The sequence below is a fragment of the Thamnophis elegans genome, chromosome 3 (assembly GCF_009769535.1).
Source record: "Thamnophis elegans isolate rThaEle1 chromosome 3, rThaEle1.pri, whole genome shotgun sequence".
Taxonomy (NCBI): domain Eukaryota; kingdom Metazoa; phylum Chordata; class Lepidosauria; order Squamata; family Colubridae; genus Thamnophis; species Thamnophis elegans.
Window position 1 is genome coordinate 150,083,672 of NC_045543.1, and position 24,411 is coordinate 150,108,082.

Below are 24,411 nucleotides of genomic sequence, written 5' to 3' on the forward strand. Positions count from 1 at the left end.
CCAGAGGCAGATCCCCATCTAGGAGGGACAAAGCCAGGGCACCCAGGAATCCATCCCCCAGGAGGGAAACCAGAGCAACCAAGGCCTCGGCCAGGGACTACAGGGCAACCATCAGCCCTTCCCCCCCCCAGATCTCGCTCCCCACGCAGGGCCTCTGCCCGGGCTGTACGCGAGATCTGCCTCTCCATCCCCAGCCTCTCCAGGGGGATCTCTGAGAAGGCACAGCTCTCTTTCTCCTCCTCTCTCCCCTGCTCCCCTACTGGATTTGAGAGCGGATCCCTTTGGCCGCAGAGCAGCCAGCCCAGCCCAGCCTCGCCTAGCACCTCTATCCCCTGAACCCAGGGAATATTCCCAACCACCAGAGCTTCAGCCTCAGCTGCCTGATCTAACCAGCAGCTTTCAGGACATGTTTGCCAGAGCTTTGGCCCAGGTTATGGCTTCTAGCTTAACTCAGCAGCCACAGGCTCCCAGGAGCAGGGCCCCCCAGGATCCCCCCAGAGGGCTGAGCGATCGCCCTAGCACCTCGGCTGCAAGGGAAGCCAGGTAACCCCTCCCCATCCACGGCTAGTGAGGCATCCGACCTCGAGGAAGGGGAACTAAAGGATGTGGGGTTTTCGGAGGATGAGGTCCCCCAGGGGGAGGAGGATTCCACCGTAGCGGGACTTTTCCCCCCCCTCCTTGTTCAGCTCCCTTTTACGCAAGGCAGTAGCCACAGCTGATCTGGATCCACCCTCGGATCCCCAACCCGCAGCTGAGTCCTCGGGCAAGGGCAAAAGCAAGAAGAAGAGAGGGCCCTTCCATAGGCCCCCCGTAGCTCAGGAAGAAATCCCCACCCCAGATATGTTTATGGAGGTGCTCAAATCTCAGTGGGTAAAGCCAGGGTCTTTTCCAACCCCAGGGGGGAATGAAAGAAGGTTTTATAATCTTAACCAAGCCTTTGCCCAAGCCCCTTGCAGGTTCCGGAAGTGGATAACCCGGTGGCAACCTTGGCATCTTCCTCAACGGTCGTAGCAGGAGACACCGCTAATTGCCTCAAGCCTGAGGATAAGAGAGCAGACATTGTTCTGCGCAAGACGTTCCAGGCCATCACCTGGGCTATCAGAGCGGCCGCCTCTGCCTCCTTTTTTAATAGGTCCACGGTCCTGTGGCTGGAGCAACTGAGGGATAGGACCCCAGCCTCTGAAGTGCGACTCCTGCAGGACATCTCCAAGATGCTGGCGGCAACACAGTTCTCGGCGGACGCCACCTTGGACGCGGTAAAGTATGCGTCGCGTGCTATGTCTTCTTCAGTTGTTTCTAGGCGACTACTCTGGCTACGTCACTGGCAGGCGGAATCCTGAATGAAGTGGCACCTAACCGGCGCGGATTACACCGGGGACAAGTTATTCGGGACGGCGCTGGAGCCTCTCCTTGTGGAGGATAAAAACAAGCGGAAGATCCTCCCGTCAACGAACAAGCGGTCGGATTTCCGCCATGCACCGTACCCTAGGAGGACCTCCTACAGACCACCTGAGGGAGACAGCCAAGGCCAGAGGTACCAAAACCCCAGATTTCAGAGGCAGGGGGATAGACAATTTCAGAACAGATTCAGGGGCCAACACCAGGGGAAGCGGCCCTTTCGTGGAGGAGGCGGTCGTCCCTTCCGCAGATTCAAGTGATCCGCCCCCGGATCACCCCATCGGCGGTCGCCTCTCCATGTTTGCGGATGCCTGGGAGCGTATCACATCGGATGAGTGGGTTCTCCAGACGGTAAGGCTCGGGCTTCGCCTGGAGTTCCGCTCCCTTCCTCCCAGTAGGTTCCGCACCTTCTCCTCCTCCTCAGACCCAAACAGGAGGGCCCGTAAGGCCAAGGCCATTAAACATCTCCTCGACATCAGGGCCATCGAGAGGGTCCCAGAGGGGGAAAAAGGGTCAGGATTTTATTCAAACCTCTTCCTAGTGCCCAAAAGCTCGGGGGTTGGAGAGCCATCCTGGACCTTAAGTTACTCAACTCCAGGGTGGTATACCGTAAATTCAAAATGGCTTCTCTAAGATCCATCCTGGAGGGCATCCGGCCGGGCGACTTCCTTGCCTCCATCGACCTTACAGAGGCATACCTGCATATCAGGATCGCCCCGGAACACCGTAAGTTTCTGAGGTTCTCCCATGAGGGGGACCATTTCCAATACAGAGCCCTGCCCTTTGGGTTGGCCTCAGCCCCCAGGACTTTCACCAAGGTGCTAGCTGCAGCTGCTGGTCACCTACGTTCCCTCCCTGTCCGTTTATTTTGTTACCTTGACGACATACTCGTCCTGGCCAGGTCCTCTGCTTCAGCTGCAAGGGATCTGAATACTACCATCGACACTCTCAGATCCCTGGAGTTCTCCATTAACCTGGAGAAGAGCCACCTCGTGCCCTCCACCAGGCTGCTTCACCTAGGGTCCATTATCGACTCTGTAGCGGGGGAGGTGTTCCTCTCTCAGGATCGGAAGGACAGCATCGTTAAGATGATTCATGAGGTTCGCAAGTCACGCTCTGTCCCTGTAGTTCTTCTTTCCAGGATCCTGGGAAAGTTCATCTCGTGCATAGGGATCATCCCCTTGGCCCGACTGCACGCCAGGGAGCTCCAGTGGTTCCTGCTACCACATCAGAAGTCCGGGACAAGCGACGCGACCTTCAAGATCCAAGTATCACCCCAAGTGCTGCTATCTTTCCACTGGTGGCTGTCCCCAGCTCTGAACAGAGGCTGCCTCTTCAGAGATCCACCAAGAATGACGCTCACCACCGACGCAAGCCTCTTCGGCTGGGGGGCCCACCTGGAGAACCAGATCGCCCAAGGTCGGTGGACTCCAACAGATCTAAAGCACAACATCAACCGGTTGGAGCTCAGGGCCATCCACCTGGCCCTCCGACACTTCAAGGACATGGTCAGAGGTCAACACATCCTAGTCCTGACAGACAACGTAGCGGCCAAGGCACACGTGAACAGACAGGGAGGCACCCACTCCAAGGCTCTCCGCGACGAGGCGCTGCGCCTGGGTCACTGGGCGGAGAAACACCTGGCGTCCATCAAGGCGGAGCACATCTCCGGAACAGAGAACCATCAGGCAGATTGGCTAAGCAGAGAGACGATCGACAATGGAGAGTGGCAACTCCATCCCTCGATCTTCCACAGGATCTGCGAGAGGTTCGGCCATCCGACGGTGGACCTGTTTGCGACACCGCACAACGCCCAGCTACCAAAGTTCGTCTCGAGGTTCCCGACCCCGGGAGCCATGGACACGGACGCCCTACGCTGCAGCTGGCCACCAGGTCTTCTCTACGCCTTTCCCCCCCTTCCCCTCATCCCCGGGGTTCTGAGGAGGGTGGTAGCGGAGAGGGCAGATCTGATAATGGTGGCTCCCTTTTGGCCGCGCCGCCCCTGGCTGGCAGATCTGGTGGACCTGTCCACAGCTCCTCCCTGGAGGATACCAGCAGGGGAGGTGACGCTTCACCAGGGATCCCTAGAGCACCCAGACCCGGAGTGGCTCCATCTGACCGTCTGGCGCTTGAGCGGGAACAACTGAGACAGGCTCAGTTCTCCGAGGAGGTCATCAAGGTGGTAGAGGCATCCCAGAGACAATCCACCACCCGCATCTACAATGCCTCGTGGGTGGCCTTCTCAGACTGGTGCCGGGGTAAAGACATCTGTCCTACGACTGCCTCGGTTCCTCAGGTTCTGGACTTCCTCCAGGAGGGTCACCAGAAGGGCCTCACCACCAGCACCCTTAGGCGTCAGGTCTCCGCTCTTTCCACAGTCCTGGGGGGGGTGAACGCTCCCCCCCTATCTCAACACCCGGTTCTCAGGCGTTTTCTCAAAGGGGCGGCGAATTTGAAACCCTCAGCGGTCCATCGATTCCCCTCCTGGGATCTTCCCACAGTCCTCCAGGCTCTAACGGAGGCTCCGTTTGAGCCTCTGAAGGAGGTTTCCCTCCAGCTCCTGACCCTTAAGGTCGTTTTTCTGGTAGCCATCACTTCAGCTAGAAGGGTCTCAGAGATCAATGCCCTTTCCAGCAGAGCAGACCTCTGCACCTTCCTAGAGAACAGGGTCGTCCTCAGACTCGACCCTTCTTTCATGCCCAAGATCAACTCCCCCTTCCACAGAGGGTTAGAGATCATCCTTCCGGATTTCTGTCCCCATCCCTCCGGGGAGAGGGAGAAATCCTGGCATAAGTTAGATGTTAGAAGAGCCCTACGCATCTACCTGAAACGCACGGCTCCCTTTCGACGATCAGAGGCCCTCTTCGTGTCCTTCCAACCTTCCACCCGTGGGGCTAAGGTCTCCTCGGCCACCATCAGCAGATGGATCAGAGCGGCCATATCTCAGGCCTATCAGGCTCGGGGTCTCCAGGTCCCACAGGGTATCACAGCACACTCCACTAGAAGTGCTGCCACCTCAGCCGCCTGGTCTTCCCAGGCTCCCCTAGAAGAGATTTGTCGAGCGGCCGCCTGGGCCTCCCCGTCTCCCTTCATTAGACACTATAGATTGGACGCCTACGCCTCGGCGGACGCTGCCTTCGGCAGGAGGGTCCTTCAGGGCGTCCTAGACACGCAAGGGGGCTCAGGCCCGTCCATTCCCTCCCAGGACAACTAACTTTGGTATGTCCCAATGGTTACTCCTCCCACACTTTCTCTTCGGAAACTGGCAGTTGGACTTACCTGAACTGCATGTTTCGACGAGAAGTGTGGGAGGAGTCACTTCCCGCCCGTTATGGCGACCTTCGCCGTGAAGCAGGGCCTGAGCACGTCCAGGTTCAAGCAACAGCTAGGAAGAATCGGTATTGGCTGTTTCTTTTTGCTTCCTTTCAGATACCGTTCAGATGTTCGGTTAAAGTGGCGAGCCACCGGACCAGCAGGAGGTGTGGCTTCCAAAGATTTCCTCAATCTCCAATAGGCAATCAAGATTAGGTTAATACCCAATGGTTACTCCTCCCACACTTCTCGTCGAAACATGCAGTTCAGGTAAGTCCAACTGCCATTCCTCCCTACCGATTAGACCAAACCAGGCTGAACTCGGAAGATGTCACCCCTGCCTGAAGGCTCTTGGAAAAGCGGTGCAGATCTGTGATATGTCTCCACCTACAAAAGATCAGAATTGCGCCAAATCTCGCTAATTCTCTATGATCTTCTGTGGAAGCAGAAACTGGATTTGAAGAAGATGGAAGTACTGACGGTTCCGGACGCTGATGCCAGAGAGGATTCATGGGAATATTGTGGATAGACGTAAAAGAATGGGTCTTGAAACAAACCGGGCTAAATTTCACATTCAAGATGCAAGTGTTTTGCAAAGCTCCACCTTCCCTGAAGGTCCCAAATGCTTGGGGAGTTGGAAGGAGAAAAAAGCAGAGGACTCCCAGGGCAATGGCTACTCTACTGGAAGGCAGCCTTCGGGATGGAGTCCAAACAGTAGTGGAGGTTTATTAATGTAATAAATAAATGAAATGGTTATTAAAAGTGAATACTGACTTGAAACACATAATCCATCCGCCAGATTTACTGATGGAAGGTTCTGAGGGGGTTGCAGAAATTGAGAAAACATAAATACAGGGAGTCCTTGATTTGCAACTATTCATTTAACGAGTTTTTGAAGTTACAACTGCAGTGACTTAGGCTCAGTCCTCACACTTATGACCATTGCAACATCCCTACATTCACGATCGCAATTTGGGCAATTGGCAACCAGCATATATTTGTAATGGTTGCTGTCTCCCAGGATTAAACAAAATCCTCATTCGCAACATTCCCAACTGACTTCCTACAAGTAGTCAAGATTAGAGTGAGCCGGATTCACTTAATGACGTGATTCACTTAAGAACTGCAGTGATTTGTTTAACAACCTTTTATGACAAAAAGTGTCATCAGCTGGTGAGGCTCACTTAACAACCGTCTTGCTTAGCAACAGAGATTCTGCTCCAAATTATGGTCGTATGTCGAGGACTTCCTACATGGGAAGCAAACTTTGCCATTTCTCCCTTCTTGGCAGGTGGGCTTGCTGACGGCCCTTCCTTGCCACCCTGTTTTTTCCCCCCTGCTTCCCAGTTTACCTCATAACCCTGGCACTCTGGCAATTCTCCATCCAAGTATTTACCCAAGCGCAATCCTCAGCTTTCCCGAGATTAGTTAGCTGCTGCCATCTGCTGTTTGCCAGTCACCGCTTAGGTAGAAAAAAGGAGAAGGAGGAGGCGTGACCCAATTGTAAAAACAGAAAACCATGTATTGCATAGAGGAAGTGGAGAGGGAGAAGGAATCAGGTGGGCTCAGCCAATGGAGCTGAAAGAAAGGCCTCCTTTATACATCACTCCCGTATGATGGTGGCCACAGACTTGGATGACTGTAATCGGGGTGTCTGTTAATTAGGGAGGCCCCTCAAGGCCAGTAATTTAGAAACATCCATGTTATCTGTTTCCTCGGGGAGGGGGAGGCACAGGGAGGAAAATACTGGTCAGGTGGGCCGGAGCTGAGAGAGGAGAAACCTGCTGGAACTTTACTCTTCATTTTCCAGCAAGTATTGGGGTAACTGAAGTCTCCCATCACTACCAGAACCTGCCATCTTGAAACCTGATTTAGAAAAGCATCATTTGCAACCTCTACCTGAGTGAAGAGGGGTCCCAAAACGGCATAGTTTGGTTTTTAACTCCTTTTACGCTTAACCAAATGATCTCAATAGGACTTCCATATTCAGGAAGTCTTTCTCTATGGCACATCCCAACAGGGCTCTCCAAACTTGGCAACTGGCTGGGGAATTCTGGGAGTTGAAGTCCACAAGTCTTAAGGCTGCCAAGCTTTGGAGAGCCCTGCTTTAGCATAAGCCACTTTGGTTGAGCTCCACGTTTCAGTGGGTCTCATTCCCTATGAATGTAAGCCGCCCTGAGTCCCCTCAGGGAAAAGGGCGGCCTATAAATCCCAAATAAATCCTAAATCCTAAATCCCAACAAGGATGCCTCTTGGCAGTTCCTCTGGCTCTTCACCCAGACTCTGGCAAGGGATGCAGAGGCCCTGGAAGCCAAGACTGTTCTCCTCTGAACCGCTGCAGGGGTTGAGGATCACATTGCCAAAGGGAGCCGCCGCGGCCTCTGCGCCTGGGGCTCTTCCCCACTTCCCGTTGAGCACGAAGCCCTCCTGAGTCATACAAGCCAGCTCCATGAGCCAGAGCATTCTGGCAGAGATATTCACGTGGGAGCAAGAGCACCCTTTTCTGCCATTAAGAAAGGCCACCCTTCCCACGCCGTTGCCCCCCACCCCACCCCCAGGAACTCAGAAAGCGTCACCTTCTTCCCACGGGCGACAGTGAACTCTGGAGAAGCCCTTTCGGGAGGGAGAGAAGCATCTGAGAGTAAAGCTGGCAAAAGAAGCCACCGTAGCATTAAAGCACCTGGCCCTTCTCCCCGAGGTAGCTTTTTATATCCTTGGCAAAGGATTCCCTGCGAGGAAACTCCGTCTGTTTCACGCACGATCGCAGGTAGAGTGGGGGAGATCTGGAACACAAAAGGAGGGGGCGGGAGGAGCATCAAAAGTTAGCAGGAGACTGCCGTGACCAAGGATGGAAGCTCAGCCTGCACACACACCCCTGCCCCACCCCACCTTCTGCTGCAGAAAGCACAAGGCCAAAGCCGGAGAGAGGAGGGAAGGAAGCTCTTCCTTTCAGGTGGGGGCCGCAGTTCTACAGCTGTTCATGCCCAGAATTATGCAAGCATCAATCAAGTCAGGATACTTGACAAAAACGCCTTCCACTCACAACACACAAGACAGGCCCAACCAGAGATTCAACTGGGAAACTCTCACTATCTCAGATCAAGCTAGATTCAGCAAGGGGCTTGCTTGAAGCTTGTCCTCCCCACACATCACCCACTGACAGAGACCCAGGGGTAAATCTTGTTTATAGACCATTTAAAGTCTAGGAAGAAAATCAAGAGCCCAGCGGACGGGCTCTCCAACAGCTGTCACTCGGATTCACAGGGAACAGGCAATAAATCCTAATCAAGGAACCAACCACTCCCAAACCTGGCAGGGCAAGCTACTCTATATAAAGAGCCAGCAAATCCCCCTCCCCCTTGGACTGATGAGATTACCAAGCCTGGTTGTGAAATGCCTACAGCAAAACAACCAAGCTCGAAGAATGTCAAGAAACCAACACTTCATCCGTTTTCTATTTTCTATGAGCTTGGCACCACCAGGAATTTCCAGGGAGGGTTAGGGGTTTGGTGTAGTGGACAAAGTGCTGGCTTAGAAACCAGGAGACGGTGAGTTCTAGTCCTGTCTTTGGCATGAAAGCCAGTTGGGTGACTTTGGACCAACCACCCAGGAGACAGTGAGTTCTAGTCCCATTTTAGCCATGGAAGTTGACTGGTCGACTTTGGGCCAGTAACTCTCTCTCAGCCCAACCTACCTCACAGGGTTGTTGCTGTGGGGAAAATACGAGGATGTGTGTTTGCTGCCTTGAGTCGCTTATATCTACCCAGGCGAGGTTAAAAAAAAAATCCAAGAACATTTCCCCCCATTGTAACCTTGTCTGGGTCACCAGACAGAGCAGCAGAAAATCCCAGCAGAAATGAAGGGTTTGTTTTGCGTGTTGGTGGCCAGGAAGCAGAACTAGACCCAAAATGGGGGCCGTTTAGGTGAGGAGTGTGAGAAAGAGACTGGATGGAAGCTCCACAGATTGAGTTTCCCTAGAGGGGCTTCGGGGACAACGCTTAGCCCAAAGGACACACACCTGCCTGCGTTTCCCCCCATCAAGCCAGATTCCGATGGGAACTTCGGCCAGTGCGCAACCACCTCCTGCTTCCGGTCAAGTTTCCAGAGGGTGTGCAGTAAGTACAAGGTAGAGGCGCAGCTCTCTGTGAGACAAAAAAGAAGAGACTGTAGGAGAAGGGATGGCAGAACCTGGAGGTGGAGTGAAAAGAGGGACCAGCCTAGAATCCCCACACAGCCATAAAGGAGGCCGTCCTTGACTTCCACTGATTCCTGTGCATAGGCATAACTAGCAATAAGCCAGTTCCACTGGACCTTCACCTGTGTCCTGGTCTTTTCTTTACTGACAAGAGATGTGACCACACCCGACCTCTCAGGTGGCAGCCTCATCTCCTCCTCACCTTGCCCATGGCTTCTGCCACTTCCCCCGTGAGAAAGGGGCTCATCTCATCTTGCTTAGACTAACCCAGATTCCGTGGCCTTCGCCAAGTCCACCCCCACCCCGGGCACACACAGAAGATGCTCTTTGTGTGGTACGCCTTCCTTGCCAACCCAGCCCAAAAGACTCTTTCTAACTTTCATGCTGCAGGTACCTGGAGAGACCTGCAGGCTGTACTGAAAATCCATCAACGCTTCTTTGAACCTCCCCAGCTCCAGAAACTGGATTCCTCTTCCTGTCAAGGCCAGGAGTCTGATTTGGGGGAGTAGCTCCGCTTCAGGTACGGCCATCTGTTCTCCTTCTGGTTCAGTCCTGCCTGGCGAGAGGAAGAACACAGCGATCCTTGACCACCATGAAGCCCCCAAACGAGGCCAATTCTTCCATTTTGCAAGGACAGCCAGCTCTCAAACGAAGCCACTCCAGGGCAGAGTTAGCAAAAAGGGAGCCGCCGGGCCACGTGAAAAGCACTGGAAGCAGAGACCTCTCCACTGTCTAGTACAGTGTTTCTCAACCTTGATGACTTTAAGTCCTGTGGACTTCAACTCCCAGAATCCCCCAGCCAGCACAGCTGGCTGGGGAATTCTGGGAATTGAAGTCCACAGGACAAAGTTGCCAAGGTTGAGAAACACTGGTCTAGTACACCCCTTTTTTTCTTTGGAGGAGGTAAGTACACTGCCCTAAATTGCATTCTACACCTTGAGCGAAGGGAACAGCTGATGGCCGGACTCCGATCCTGAAGAACTGAGCGCCCTTGCTGATCTTAATGTGGACACTAAAGTGACAGGTCAAGGAAGTTGTGATAATGATGAATCAAATAAGCAGGAGATCGTGGTCCAAAATGAAGAACTTTCTTTGGAAAGGCGAAATGGGGACCCAGGTATCACACATTGGTCGCACAAGAAGATCAAGGTATGTAAAAAGAGAAGTCACCTTCTAGTTGGTGATTCAATCGTAAGGGATGTAAATTTAGGAAAGGATATGGAGGTCAGGTGTCTCCCAGGTGCTACTGCCAGCAGAGACAAGAGGCGTATTCTTAAGATGGTCAAGAATGCAAGTAAGGATTGTGATGTTGATGCTATTATACATCTTGGCACAAATGATCTGTCCCAAAAAGATGTACTTACTGTGAAAAATGATTTCCAGAGCTTGGGGTATGAACTTAGCAGTATAGGTTGTAGGCTTATCTTTTCAGAGGTTTTACCAGTATATAAGGAACAAAAAGGGGAGGGCCAGCATGTAGCAGAGTTTAATGTGTGGCTAAAGGAGTGGTGTAAAAGGGAAGGCTTTGGTTTTATTAGTCATGATGCCTGCAGCTGGTCCAATGAAAAACTGTACAAAAGAGATGGTTTGCACCCATCCAAGAAAGGGACTGAGTTACTTGGCATTACATTCACAGATTTTCTGGATAAACATTTAAACTGAACAGCGGGGACAGAGAATTAATTGATGCAGAACATTTCTGTCCCCAGGAATCTAAAACTCATAGGGTTATCAGTGCATGTAACATAGATGTTTGTGCAGGTAAGATTATCACTCCTGCTGTCAAGCAAAACCAAGCATTTAATAGTGAGTGCCATCTCATGTGCATGAATCATACAAGTGGCAAGAAAATAGGGGCAGTCAGGCATAACACAGGTTATGTAGACAGTAAAAGAGGGTCAATCAAAATGGACTCAAATGCCTATACACCAATGCACAGAGTATGAGGAATAAACAAGGCGAATTAGAAATTCAAGTAAATGAGGGCAGTTACGATAATATTGCCATTACAGAAACTTGGTGGGATGAAATCCACAAATGGAACATACAGCTAGAAGGATTTAAATTATTTAAAAGAAATAGACCAAATAAAAGAGGAGGTGGAGTTGCACTATATATAAGAAATAACTACATCTCTACAGAAATAGAGCACAACAATGATGAGAATGATTTTGAATGCATTTGGGTCAATATTAAAGGTTGGGGGGGGGATTACATTGCCATAGGTCTATACTACAGGCCACCCAACCATGCAGAGGAAGTAGATGAACATTTTTATAGTCAGCTAACTAAGGTATGTAGGAAGCACACCACAATAGTAATGGGGGATTTTAACTACCTTGACATCAACTGGGAAACAAACTCTGCATCAAGTGGAAGATCCAACAGGTATCTAACGAACCTAGCAGACAACTTTGTTTCCTAAAAAGTAGAGAAGGGAACAAGGGGATCGGCCATATTGGACTTAATTCTCACTAAGAGAGGAAACGATAGAAGGTGTTGAAGCCACAGGAATAGTGGGGGCAAGTGACCATGCAATATTGGAATTCAACATTATGCAAACACAAGTAGTAGAACAAAGTCAAACCAGAGTCTTGGACTTTAAGAGAGCTAAATTCAATAAACTTAGAGCTTGCGAAGGATTCCATGGATGAGAATTCTCAAGGGGAAAACAACTCAAGAAGCTTGGGAAATTTTGAAAAACGAGATTACAAAAGCCCAGTCTAGCACAATACCAATGAAGAAGAAAAATAACAGCTTCCAAAGAAACCAGCATGGCTGCATAAAGAACTCTCTGACAAATTGAAAGACAAAAAAGATAAGTATAAAAAGTGAAAAGGGGGGGACATAACTAAGGCAGAATATCAGCAAATAGCCCGAGCCTGTAAAGATGAAGGGAGGAAAGCTAAGGCTCACAATGAAGAATGGCTTGCCACAAAAGTAAAAAAAATAACAAAAAAAGCTTCTTCCAACATGTTAAAAAGAAGAAAAAAGTTAAGGAAACAATTGGTCCATGGCTGGGAGAAAGTGGCAAGAAAGTGACAAGCAACAGGGAGAAAGCAGAACTATTTAACTCATGTTTTGCATCTGTCTTTACACAAAGGGATAAAACAATCCAACCTATCAAAAACAGCACCACAAAAATCAGATTAGGAACACAAGTTGAAATAGGTAAGTGAGCACCTGTCTACCCTAGACGAGTTCAAATCACTAGGACCGGATGGATTACACCCCAGGGTTCTGAAGGAACTGGCAAAGAAGATCTCAGAACCACTGAACTATGTCTTTCAGAGATCCTGGAGCACCAGGGAACTGCCAGAGGGCTGGAAAAGAGCTGATGTGGTTCCCATCTTCAAAAGAGGAAAAAAAAATAGATCCACGAAACTACAGACCTATCAGCCTGACCTCAATACCAGGAAAGATTCTGGAAAAGATAATCAAGCAACGAATTAGTGAACACCTAGAAGTAAACAAAGCAATAGCCAAAAGCCAACATAGGTTTGTCAAAAACAGAGGAGAGACATGATAGCAATGTTCCAATATCTCAGGGGTTGCCACAAAGAGGGAGTCAAACTATTCTCCAGGGCACCTGAGGGCAGAACAAGAAGCAATGGGTGGAAACTAATCAAGGAAAGAAGCAACTTAGAACTGAGGAGAAATTTCCTGACAGTGAGAAGAATTAACCAGTGGAACAGAAGTTGCCTCCAGAAATTGTGAATGCCCCAACATCTTTGAGAAGATGTTGGAGAGCCATTTGTCTGAAATGGTATAGGGCTGTGTTTCTCAACCTTGGTGACTTTAAGTCCTGTGGACTTCAACTCTCAGAATCCTCCAGCCAGCTATGCTATGAATTCTGGGAGTTGAAGTCCACAGCATTTAAATTCACCAAGGTTGAGAAACACTGGTATAGGGTTTCCTGCCTAGGCAGGGGGTTGGACTAGAAGACCTCCAAGGTCCCTTCCAACTCTGCTATTGTATTGCTGAAATAAAGAGAAGGGTCAGGATACGAGGTTGCATGCCACCCAGGGTCATAGTGGGTGATTTATAAAAGGGGAGATGTAAATGCATGGCCTTTTTTTTTTTTACAGATGGTCAGTCTGATGTGATCCTGGGGAGATCCCAAAGGGAACCATTGTGAAAACAAAGTGATTATTTTCAGAAGTCAGTGAGATCTGCTAGGAATTGAGTTTGCTAGATTAACCTCATCTGAGTTTTGGTTGTGAACTTCTCAGGTAGATTGTGGAGGGGTTAATAGAGCTTGTTTGAGAAAGTCTGTCCATCAATAGCTCACCAAATTGGAGAGGGCAACTCATCAAGGGAGGGGCCACAAGAGCTGCTCCTGGCTCTTCTAGGCTTCAATAGTTTAATAACTTAGATGAGAAGTAGAGATTTGTCAAATTTGCAGTTAACAAAAAATTAGGCAGGGCAGCTAATATCTATGGAATGACAGAAGTAAAATTCAAAACCATCTTGCCAGATTAGAGCAAGATTCCCCAAACTTTATAAATGAGGCACAGTTTTTACCACTAACTTTTTGTGGCCTTTCTCTGCTACTTTACATACGTACAAAGAAGACAAATGGATTAAAAGAAACATTTTAAGGATTTGGACAACTAATTTTGGTTGGAGGCTCCAGAGAAGCCACTTTCTTCCTCCTCTCTTTCAAGAAAGTTAGTGAATTGTGGCTGTGGGGATATTTCTGTTTGCTTATTTTATTCATCCAATTATTTATAGATCACCCAGTTCCCAGACCTTAGAAATACAGCAATTAAAAACCACAGTCAATCTAAGAGGTTAATACAGCAGGAGACCATCAGTGCCCAAACCCACTGCAGAATGAAAACAAGGTTTCAAGGTCTTTCTGAAAAGCACGTCAGAGCGCTCGTTGTCTGGGGAGGCAGGGACCCCAAAGGCAAAGGGGAAAGGGAGGGAACTGGTTTCTGCTTTGGTCTCACCCCTTCTTGGGCACCACACCCAAATTATATTTCAGAAGGTTCCAGAGAAAGTGGAAAAAGGCTCAGAAAAAGGCAGTCAAATTCACGAGAGCGGAAATAAACCCATGAAGAGAGACTGAGGGAACTGGGCACCCTTAGCTTTGAGAAGACAGAGAAGGGACCTGCCAACCCACTTCAAAGACAAGGGGTCCTCATTTAACAACTACCCATTCAATGACTATTCAAACTCATAATGAGTGGTAATTATGACCAGTCCTCAGAGTTCTGGCTGTTGCAGTGTCCCTATGGTGACGTGATTGAGATTCGACACTCCGTTTTACAGTGAAGCACAGCCACACGGGATTGTGATTTCCGACATTCCCTGACAGCTTCCCACAAAAACGTCACTGGGGAAGCCGGCAGGATGTCAGAAGTCAATCGTGTGAAATCCTCCCTCAGTGATGGTAACCGGAATTGTTATTCCTATGCAGAGCGATCACCTAACATCGCACTGGCCATTCCAGTCTCAATTGCCATCATAAACTAATAATTACTTATACGTGAAAAAGTATCGGAAAGGAAGGTCGAAGTGTTTCCTTGGTCTTCCCAGAGTGCACAACAGAGAGGGTGGATTTAAGTGGCAAGAAGGCGGACTCCAAATCAGTGATGGGGAAACCCCCTCTAACAGCAGTTCAATAACAAAACCAGAAATGGAAGGTTATCCATTATGGGTGGGCCCAAATTTGGACTCTTGCACCGAGTAGTGTGTGTTATGGGTAGGGGTGAGCGCAGTCACACATTCCCTCATGACCTGGATCACCTAAATTGATCCTTCCAATCCTGTGATTCAGGTGAAGCCATTTCCTCTGGAAAGAGCCCAGGAACCAAGTCAAGAGGGAGGCAGAAGCAAGCAATGAAGACCTCTCTCCATACCTGTGCTGACCAGATGGACTCTCAGGAGATCATTAAGACACCTGTTGGAGAAAGGTTGAAGTGCCATCATTTCTGTGCTGCTAGAAGGATCCATCCAGCCCCAAAGGAGGACAGGAACCCTATTTTGCTACCTCGGAAGAGGCCTATGAGAGTCCTTTTGCTAGGTAGAGAAAGCAGGTGGGTTTTCAGAGATTCCAGAGGAGGCTAGAGGTTGGGATGAAACCTTGACTATTTCTCTGGCTCTCGGCCACAATCAGGGCAAGTAGAATCAAAGGGAGGAAATCATATTCAAAACAGGGGAGAATATGCGATATATTCTACACAGCTCTATTCCTTCAAAGTATGATCCAGGACACTTAGCAATAGCAGTTAGACTTATATACCGCTTCATAGGGCTTTCAGCCCTCTCTAAGTGGTTTACAGAGTCAGCATATCGCCCCCAACAACAATCCGGGTCCTCATTTCACCCACCTCGGAAGGATGGAAGGATGAGTCAACCCTGAGCCGGTGAGATTAGAACAGCCGAACTGCAGAACTGCAGTCAGCTGCATTTAACCACTGTGCCACATCGGATCACTTGTGGGACTATTCCTGACTCCACAAAATGAGGCTGCTGTGCCCCATCAGCCTCTCTCAGCTGTCACAGTGCAAAAGGAGAGGCAAACCAGTCAATGATCAGGATTCCACCGGATGCTAGTTACCTGCTGAAGCCGTTTATGGCTTCCTTGGTTTCTCCCAGCCGGGCTCTTGCCCAGCCCTCGATCAAGTGGGCGGACGCTTGCCAGAGGACACAGCGCAGGCTCTCCCTCTGCTCTTCCAGGACAGCCGCAGCAGATTTTGCCAAGGAGGACCTCTCCGCCCCCGCGGGCTCCTTTCCAGAACTCCGGCCCAGCACAATGCAGAGTTTGGCCGGGACCAGCCTGCTTGTGTGGGAGACCACCTCTTCGCACACCACGATGGCTTCCTGGTGCCTGGCTGCCTCCTCCAGAGCAGAGGCGGCTTCCAGGAAGACCTCTGGAATTCTGGGCACAGCCGGCTCGCTACACTGAGACACCTGGAAGGAGGAAAAAGCCCCCCTCCCAATGAATCCCACTGCAGAAAGCAGCATTCACACATGGGAGTGAAGATAGTCGCCTCCTCCTGAATTCAGTGAGCCCACCCAAGGCCCCTGACCGGAAGATCTTTTGCGGGGTGGGTAAAGTGACGATCCAGTCGCCATTTCAACCCAAACCTCAGCATCAGGATTCGTTTCCACACCCACATTCCTCTGCCCACAACCTTCTTTGCCTCTGCTCTTTTGAACACACAACTTACGCCACAACTTCAGGTCTTGACAGGCCAGGCAGGGGTTCTCTTTAAGGGCAGCAGAACCCCTGGGAAAGGGGGGAGGCATTCCTAGCCAGCCTCCACGCTTTAAATGGGCAACTTATAATCCTGGGGAGCAACATGAGTTCATAAAGCTGTTTGCACTTACCTTTTTGAGGAGTTCAGAGGTCACAGAGACCATATTTAGAGAATCTCCCTATATGTGGGGGAAAAAAATTCAGGAATCTCATTGCCCTTTTCCAACTACAGTAGTCTTTGACTTACAACTGGTCACTTAGTGAGTAGGGAGGTACCTATGATCCAGATCCAAAGTCATCCCCACCCCCCACCCCTTTTCATGAAACAAGAGGCTCCACCACAGCTCCCCTCCTGCAATCTGGAAGAGACTCTGAGGACCACTGGGGTGGGGGTGGGGTGTCCACTGCAGTTACGTTAACCCATTTGAACTCTGTCAGGGGTGAGGCATTCAAGGAAACAACTCAGGTGAGTCAGAGCCTGTAGGTGAAACAGCTGCAACTCCCTCCTCACCTGGGGAAGAGGCCCTTCCTGAAAGAGCGCCAGAAAGTCCAGGTAATGCTCTGCAGCCTCTGTTGCCCTGCAGGAGAGACACATCCCCCCCCCCATCAGCAAACGTCATTTCCGTGGCCTTCAGTCCCATCAGCCCTTCTCAAGCATGAAGCGTGGCCAGGGGTCAGTTTCTTTCCATTGGGCTCTCGCTGGGCTGTGGCTTTTCAAGGCATCCGAGAATTGGAAAGGTTTCCCTTGAGAGGAATTTTCAGCCCAGTCCCGGGGGATTGGGAGGGAGGAGGAGGAGGAGGCCCTCACCTCTCCGCCTGCAAACACCTCTTGGCCAGCATGTATTTCACTCCTGATGGGCATCTTGGGGCAAGGAAAGCAGCCGGACGGCATCCGCTGATGAGAAGCTCTGTTCGGATGAGGAAATGGGGGTCGTGGGACTCCAGGGCTACCTGTGGGGGACTCTCCAGAGCCTGGGAAGAGAAGAAAGAGGGTGAAGGAAAAAGGCCGGACTCTGCCATGAAGTTTGGCCTTGCTCAGCTACCGCAGGACTATGCTATTTGAGGCTCAGCATGTTCCTAATACCGTTCTCATTTTATCAGATTTATTAGAACAGTTATTTCCCAACCTTGACCCCTTGAAGATCTGTGCACTTCAATTCCCAGAATTGCTGGCTGGGGAATTCTGGGAGTTGAAGCATCTTCAAGGGACCAAGGTTGGGAAACACCGTATTACAAGAAAGCAACGTACATCATGGATTCTGGCAGATTCTGGGCAGCTTACAGCATTAGAATAATAAAATGCCCTACTAACACTTGCTGTAGCCTCTTTTCCCTTTTTCCCAGCTGGATGGAAAGAGAGTGGCGCAGGCAGCTCCCTCCCTGGGGAGGGAAGGCAGAGAGGCCACCGCTGGATCCTCCTCTTGAGACCCAGCAGCCTGGCCTGAACAAAACAAATCAAAGTATTGATTATTGTTAATTGTAATTTGAATTCTTTTTAAAAAAATGTGTCATTGTTAATTTTAATTGAGTCTGAGGAGATCCTATTCTTTTTAACTTTTGTAGCATGTTTCTTTTAATGTTGTACGCCGCCCTGAATCCTTGGGAGAAGGGCGGCATATAAATCGAATAAACCTCAAACCTCAACCCACCTGACAAAGCAGCAGCAGAACCTCCAGTTCGGCCTCGGTGAGTCCCAGTTGGTGGTACAAGAGAGCTGCTTGGTACAAGGCCGGCAGGAAGGTGCAGTCCACCTCCAGGGCCTGCTTCAGATGCTGCAGCGCTGTGTGTGGCTTGCCCTGGAGGTCCAAAAAGAGGCACATTCTCAGAGGGCAGAATCATTCCGAGGATCCCCGGAGGATCTACGCCGGTTGTGTAAACACAACACATGGGATAAAACAAGGCTCGGCCGCTCTGTGTCTCAGGAGCTTTCAGGGTGCTTCTTTGGAGCGGAAAAGATTTCTGGGGAGCTGAGGAGAAGCTGTTCTGAGCTCAGTCAGACCATCCTTGCTTGGAAGTCAGACCATCCTTGCTTGGACGGTCCACTGGTGTCTCCCCAGGAGGGGAACTTCCGTAAAGAACCCTCAGCAACAGGGACCCTCCTATCATCAATGGGATATTCAGCAGATGCCCATCCCGCTCCTTCCCCTTCATTTGCAATCCAAAGACCAGCCAGGGAAGCAGGTCAGGTTGCATAACCAAGGGTTCCCAGGTCTCTGGAGCAACACTCCAAGAACAAGGAGGAAGGATTGGAAGCTATAATGGGCGGAGGCCAATACAGATAGTCCTCAACTTGCAGTGGTTTGTTTAGCGACCATTCAAAGTTACAATGGCACTGAAAAAAGTGACCTTAAAAGTGAACTTTGCCTGCGGGAGCAAAATTCCAAAACTTGGCAACTGACTCATATTTATGACAGTGACGGGGTTACGTGATCCCCTTTTGCGGCCTTCGGACAAGCAAAGTCAACGGGGGAAGCCAGATTCACTTAAGAACCGGGTGACTAACTGAACAAGTGCAGTGATTCACTTAACAACGGGGGGCAGGAAATGTCATAAAATGAAGCCAAACTCACTTAACAACTGTCTCACAAAGGGACAGAAATTTTAGGCTCAATTATGGTCATACTGTGAGGACTGCCTGTAGAATTCAGTTATTTCCTTATTTTGGGGCCACGCTTGCAAGTGGGACACGTGGCTCAAAGGGCCTCCTTTATTCAGAAAGGAGGCAAGAGGAGGGTCCTATCCGTCAGAAAAGGCCACGTATTGTGTTGGGATGAAGGAATTGGAGCAGAGATCCTGTGAACAACATCTGGATAAGAAGAAAAGGGAGGACGACAACATAGTTGTGGATGCATCACAAACCCCCAGGCCAAGTGGGGGCAGGGGGGGGGGTCAGGAAAACGACCTCCTGAATGAGAACTGAGACACAGAATAAAGGAACAGCTGGACCACCCAGAGTTTCCTCCGTGGTCTTCTTAGCTGTTCCCGTTTGCAGAAAGGGGTTGAAAAGACCTGGGGATCAGCATTCCTGCTTCTGCCCTTGATTGACAGGGAGGATCTGGTAGAAAACTAAGAGCAATGGGAACTCTCCACCTATTATGATCCAGGATTCTACAGAAAGAAACACTCACAGCTACGACATGCACTAGATCAGGGGTCCCCAACTCCCAGCCCATGGACCGGCACAAGGGCGCGGCATCCCAGCAAATGGGCCGCACAAGCAAGCGAAGCCTCATCTGCAGGTTGCAGGCAGAACCACGCTGCTTCCGGTCCGTGGAAAAAACTTTCTACGTGGAAATGGTCCCTGGTGCCCAAAGAGGGGGGGCACTGCACTCTATCACACAGAGCAATGAGATGCAGGTGCCCTGTGAATTTCTCAAATATAGGACACTGGAAGTACAGAGAAATACCTCTCTGAGCGAGGAGGCGACATGTATGAAGATGTAGTCACCAAACAGCTGCATTGGCAAGAAAGAAAGCCTGCAAGGCTAAAGCATAAAAGGAACTGAAGATTGTGAGAGAAGCTAAAAGCAACTGAAAAGACTTATGGGTGTGACAATAAAAAGGAAGAAAAAGCAAGAGAAGAGTAGTGGAAGGTTAGTAGTGACAGGGAGAAGACAGAGTTCTTCCGTCCTCCGTGCTTTGATCGTCTCCCAAAGGGGAACTGTATTCAAAGGAACTTAATGATGGCCACAATGAGGGGCTGGCAACCCAAGAACAGAAAGAGGCGGTTATAGTAGGAGCCAACGTGAACTAGACTAATTATATTCAAGAGTACTGAAGAAGCCTGCAACCGATGGGAAGTGAGAATGGCCTTGGGAGACAGGAGGAAGGACTGATAAAAGAGGCAGCTGAATCCGTGAGTGGGAGCCACACTGCTAGTGTCTCTAGACACGAGAAAGAGGAAATAAACGCTTTCATGTCTTGCAAGATTCTGTTGAATGTAACCCTACAGTAAAGAGAGTTCTCTGGATTACTTCAAAGGCCTAACACCGTGGATATAAACCTGGAGCCCCAGTTGTGGTATACCGCACAGTTCAGGGGAAATGCTGCCCTTGTCGTTCAAAAAGGAACAAAAGACCTGATATGACCTCTGCAGCACCCCCATGGTCACATGATCAAAATTCAGATGCCATCCAACAAGCAAATGGGGAAGCCAGATTCACTTAACAACCGTGTGACTAACATAAGAGCAACAATTCACTTTGGCAAGAAAAGTGGTAAAATGGGACAAAATTCACTTGTTTCGCTTAGCAAATGGAAATTTTGGACTCAACTGTGGTCATACGGTGAAGGAGCATCTGAACCTTTCTGGATATTTATGCATTAGGTGGAAAAAAGAGGAGATCTGAAGTTGGTAATGGTAAAAGTGGCAATATGAATTTCAAGGTAGACAAAGTTCTAGACCTCGATAGGATAAACGAAGGTCCAGATACAGGAGGATTACCTGCCACCAAGTCACTGAGAGTTCTTAATTATCACAGGTTTTTTTTTTGTGACAATCAGCCTCCAACTTGGTCTTTCAACAGTTCACCCTTCACTGCAGTAACTGAGTGCATTCCCCGGTTCACCGACAAATGCGCAACAGACATATGCGCGCCGACAAAACCGCGACGGACAAATGAGCGCCGTCAAAATCGCTAATTGATTTTCGACAATAGCACGGCGACAAAATCGCGTCATCAACAAACTAACAGTAATTTTTTCAATTTTATTTAACCCTAAGGCTAAGGCTAAGCCTAACCCTAGCAGTAATTTTTTCGATTTTATTGTGCTTGTCATCGCGCTTTTGTCGTCGCAATTTTATCGTCGTGAATTTGTGGGCACGATTTTGACATCGCGTTTTAATTGGCACTATTTTGCCGGTGCGCATGTCTATCGTGCAATTGTTGGGTCATGCATCCCCCAAGTGCTGCTTCTCTTTCCTTCTATTTCCCCCAGCAACAGGGCAGGGACCTAACATTAAGAGGGAGATACTTTGACTGGCCACCAGGGAAAATATCCTCACTCCAACACCTATTCAGCAGAGTCACAAATTGCTTTCCTTTTATTGGAAATATCTTGGACCTCAGTGAACAACAAATGTTTGCACTGGTTGGTTTCCAAAGTCCCTTCCCATCCTTATATTTGATGATTCTCTGGCCTGGATAGTTTCTTTTTTCATTTTATCCACATTCCTTAGAACACATAAAATACCCGTACTATTTTCCAGCAGCAGCTTCCCATCAAGGTGAAGATCTGGGCGAGGACCCGCTTAGAACACAGCCTGGACAGAGCTGCTTGGAGGAAAGGAAGGGTACCATGGGGGTTGCCACCTTCCAGCTCCTGAACACCTGGAATAGACAAACAGGCATCAGAAAGTCTGACCGGATTCAATTTAATGTGTGGCCGCAGACCGAGATCTCTGTGCCACTTATCTAAAGAGGACTACAGGTAGTTCCTTGGCTTACAACCATTATTTAGTGGCCTCTCAAAATTACAACAGCACTGAAAAAAGTGATTTATGACCATTTTTGACACATGACCATTGCAGCATCCCCATGGTCAAAATTCAGACACTTAGCAACTGGCTCATATTTATGATTGCTGCAGTATCCCAGGGCCACATGGTCCCTTTTTGCGACATTCTGACAGACAAAGTCAGTGGGGAAGCCTGATTCACTTAACAACCATGTTACTAACTGCAGCGACTCACTTGACAATTGTGACAAGCAAGGTGGTAAAAAGAGGCAAAGATCATTTAACAAATGTTTTGCTTAGCAAGAGAAATTATGGACTCAATTGTGGACGTAAGTGGAGGACTACTTGTACTTTGTCTCTGAAATCTACGGAAGTGTTACTGGCAAAAGGAACAGAGGGGCAAAGGTGAAAGTTCAAAGGGTCATAAAGCCTGCAGAGACTCTCACATTCACCTTGCAAGAAGGCAGCTGAGGTCCACAGAATCTCTTTCAAGTCTCCGATGGTTTGTACCACCAGGGGGTCAGACTCTCCCCTTTCATGGGGGTGCCACATCTGCAGCAGGGAAAGGAGCTCACTGTCACAACCAACGCAAGGAGAGTCCGGCATCTGGAAAGAAAAGAGCAAAGAATCCTCATGCTAGAATACAGGAAGACTAACCGACCACTCCACTCCAAACTGGGAAGACGGTCAGAGAGCAACGCATATCACAAATTATAATCAAGGCACTGAACATAAAGAGGGGAACGAGGGAAGCATGGACCGGGGCTGTCCTCCTTGCCACCCCCTTCTCCCTGCCATTGGGTCTCCTCCTACCTAAGGCTGCTAGGGAAAAGGCAGCCTGCTTTTTTTTTTACCAAGGTTTGAGCTGACTGTCTGTCAGGGGATTTAATATCAGGGAAGGAGAGAAGGAGGGAAGGGGAAGGAGGGAAGGGGAAGGAGGGAGGGAAGGAAGGGGAGCAGGAGAGAAGAAACGAGGGAAGGAAAGAGGGAGGGAGGGAAGAAGTAGGACCGTTGTAAGATAAGATGGATCTATGGGATGGTAAGAAAGCAATCTTCAAGTATATTGTCAACTGTAGGGAAAAATTGTTATAAATACATATTATTAATAACAGTTATGAGATCATATAATTGTGAATGTATATATGAAATTGATAAAATAATTATATATATATGTATATGTGTATGTATGTATGTATGTATATATGTATATAAAATATATATCAGGCCGAGACCTTTAAAGGCCACAGACCAATGGCAATATTTAATGAAAGGCATCCAAGCCGGAGCCCAGCACAGAGGGGGCTATTTGGACTCCGCCTATGGGCACCTTTTAAGCCTGGCAAGGCATTTTCCTCAGGAATCAGTTCCCGGGGTCCTACTCCAGTGTAAAGCTCCCCCCTATCCAGGCTTCCCTCAGGCGGAAAGGCCCCCCCCCCGGCCCAAGGGTCGCAGCCCCACCGCCCCCCCCCTCCTCCTCCTCACCTGGGCACCGCTGAGGAGCCGCAGCAGCTCCCGGGCTCTCTCCAGCTGCTGCTCGGCCAGCCAGGAGGCCGCCTGCAGGGCAGCCAGGTGGTGCAAGGGGGCCCGGAGCTCCTCGGGCGAGGCCTGCCGGAGGACCCTCGGCCAGAGATCCCCGGAGGCGAGACCCTCCTCGGTGGCCGCACGAGCTTCCAGCACTGGCGGGGAGAGCGAGGGTCAGGGCTGGCCGGCCCCCGCTCCAGGGCGCCCGCCCCCCCACCACCACCCGCTCCTTACCCCGCCGGAGTCCCCGCTCGATCCAGGCCGAGGCGCGCCGGGGGCAGCCGCCGGGAGGGCGCATCTGGGCGGGCAGGGCGTTGCAGAGGACGGCCAGCTCCACGGGAAGGCTCGGCAGGGCGGCCGGGAGCCCTGCGGGGAAGCCACGGGGGGGGGGGGGGCAGCCGTGAGGGGGAGGGGAAAAGACCCCCCCTCTTCCCCCCCCGTCAGCCCCTCCCCCACCGCCCCTCCCCCCCCCACCGGATACCTTGAATCTCCCTCAGCAGCTCCGCGAACGGATCCGGGGCCGGGCCGGGAAGGCGCGTCGCCTGCAAGGGAAGCAGCAGAGCGGGACTTAGTCCCCCACGGGTCGCCCCCACGTCCCCCTCCCTCCCTGCCCTCCCGTGCCTCGGCCGCGCACCCTCCGCCAGTGCCGGGCCAGCCGGTCGTTCTCCGCCCGCCACAAGGCCAAGCAGCCGTCGCCCGCCATTCCCGCACGCGCTAGGGGCGCACGCTCCAGCCGCGTCGCCCGATTGGCCGGGACGCTTCCGTTGCCGAGGCAACGTTGACAGGCGGCAAAGCTCGAGTTCCCGCGGGGCAGCCAATGGGCGGGCCGCGGGCCGAGGCCTCGGCCAATGAGCAGCGCGGGACGGCCACGTGCGTTCCCTCCTCGCGGAAGAGGCAAAAAAAAAAAAAAAGGGTGAAGGGGGCTCGGGATTGGCTGGTGACAACATCGAGGTTGCCGGACGGGTCCTAAAGCCGACCGTCACTGGTTTTTAATCTCCTGAATCGAAGATGTCACACTTGGCAGCTTTAAGTCTTTGTGGACTTCAAATCCCAGAATCCTCCAGCCGGCCAGCCAGCATTCTATTGCATAGAACAGTGTTTCTCAACCTTGTCAACTTGAAGATGTCCGGACTTCAACTCCAGCGAATGCTGGCTGGGGAATTCTGGGAGTTGAAGTCCGGACATCTTCAAGTTGACAAGGTTGAGAAACACTGGCATAGAAAACAAGTCTTAAACTTCCCGTGTGTGGAGACTCTTGTAGTAAATTTATCTTTCAACAGCTTATAGGAGGCCTCCTTTAAATTATTTTGCACTCCTC

The 24,411-nt window shown here is 50.4% G+C and overlaps 1 protein-coding gene across 1 annotated transcript; it reads right to left on the bottom strand.

Annotated features, from left to right (window-relative positions):
• Positions 1-4,942: 4,942 nt before the first annotated feature.
• On the bottom strand, positions 4,943-23,796 carry LOC116506274 (Fanconi anemia group G protein-like). Its single transcript, XM_032213922.1, has 15 exons — positions 23,728-23,796; positions 23,575-23,635; positions 23,328-23,459; positions 23,055-23,248; positions 22,025-22,178; positions 21,315-21,445; positions 17,765-17,911; positions 16,924-17,087; positions 16,627-16,693; positions 16,247-16,294; positions 15,474-15,826; positions 14,773-14,813; positions 9,300-9,461; positions 8,729-8,852; positions 4,943-7,493 (listed from the first exon to the last, which is right to left on the bottom strand). Exons 1-15 carry the CDS (start codon positions 23,794-23,796, stop codon positions 7,382-7,384), a joined length of 1,959 nt encoding a protein of 652 aa, XP_032069813.1. The 3' UTR covers positions 4,943-7,381.
• Between the last annotated feature and the right edge of the window lie 615 nt (positions 23,797-24,411).

What these genes read in the sequence shown, in the direction of transcription:
- LOC116506274 (XM_032213922.1), bottom strand. Translation starts at nt 23,796, where the DNA reads ATGGCGGGCGACGGCTGCTTGGCCTTGTGGCGGGCGGAGAACGACCGG. An exon ending in GCCATAAACGGCTTCAGCAG is followed by an intron (nt 14,814 to 15,473) that starts GTAACTAGCATC and finishes TTTCTCCAACAG; the next exon opens with GTGTCTTAATGATCTCCTGA. An exon ending in ATGGGGGGAAACGCAGGCAG is followed by an intron (nt 7,494 to 8,728) that starts GTGTGTGTCCTT and finishes TTTGTGTTCCAG; the next exon opens with ATCTCCCCCACTCTACCTGC.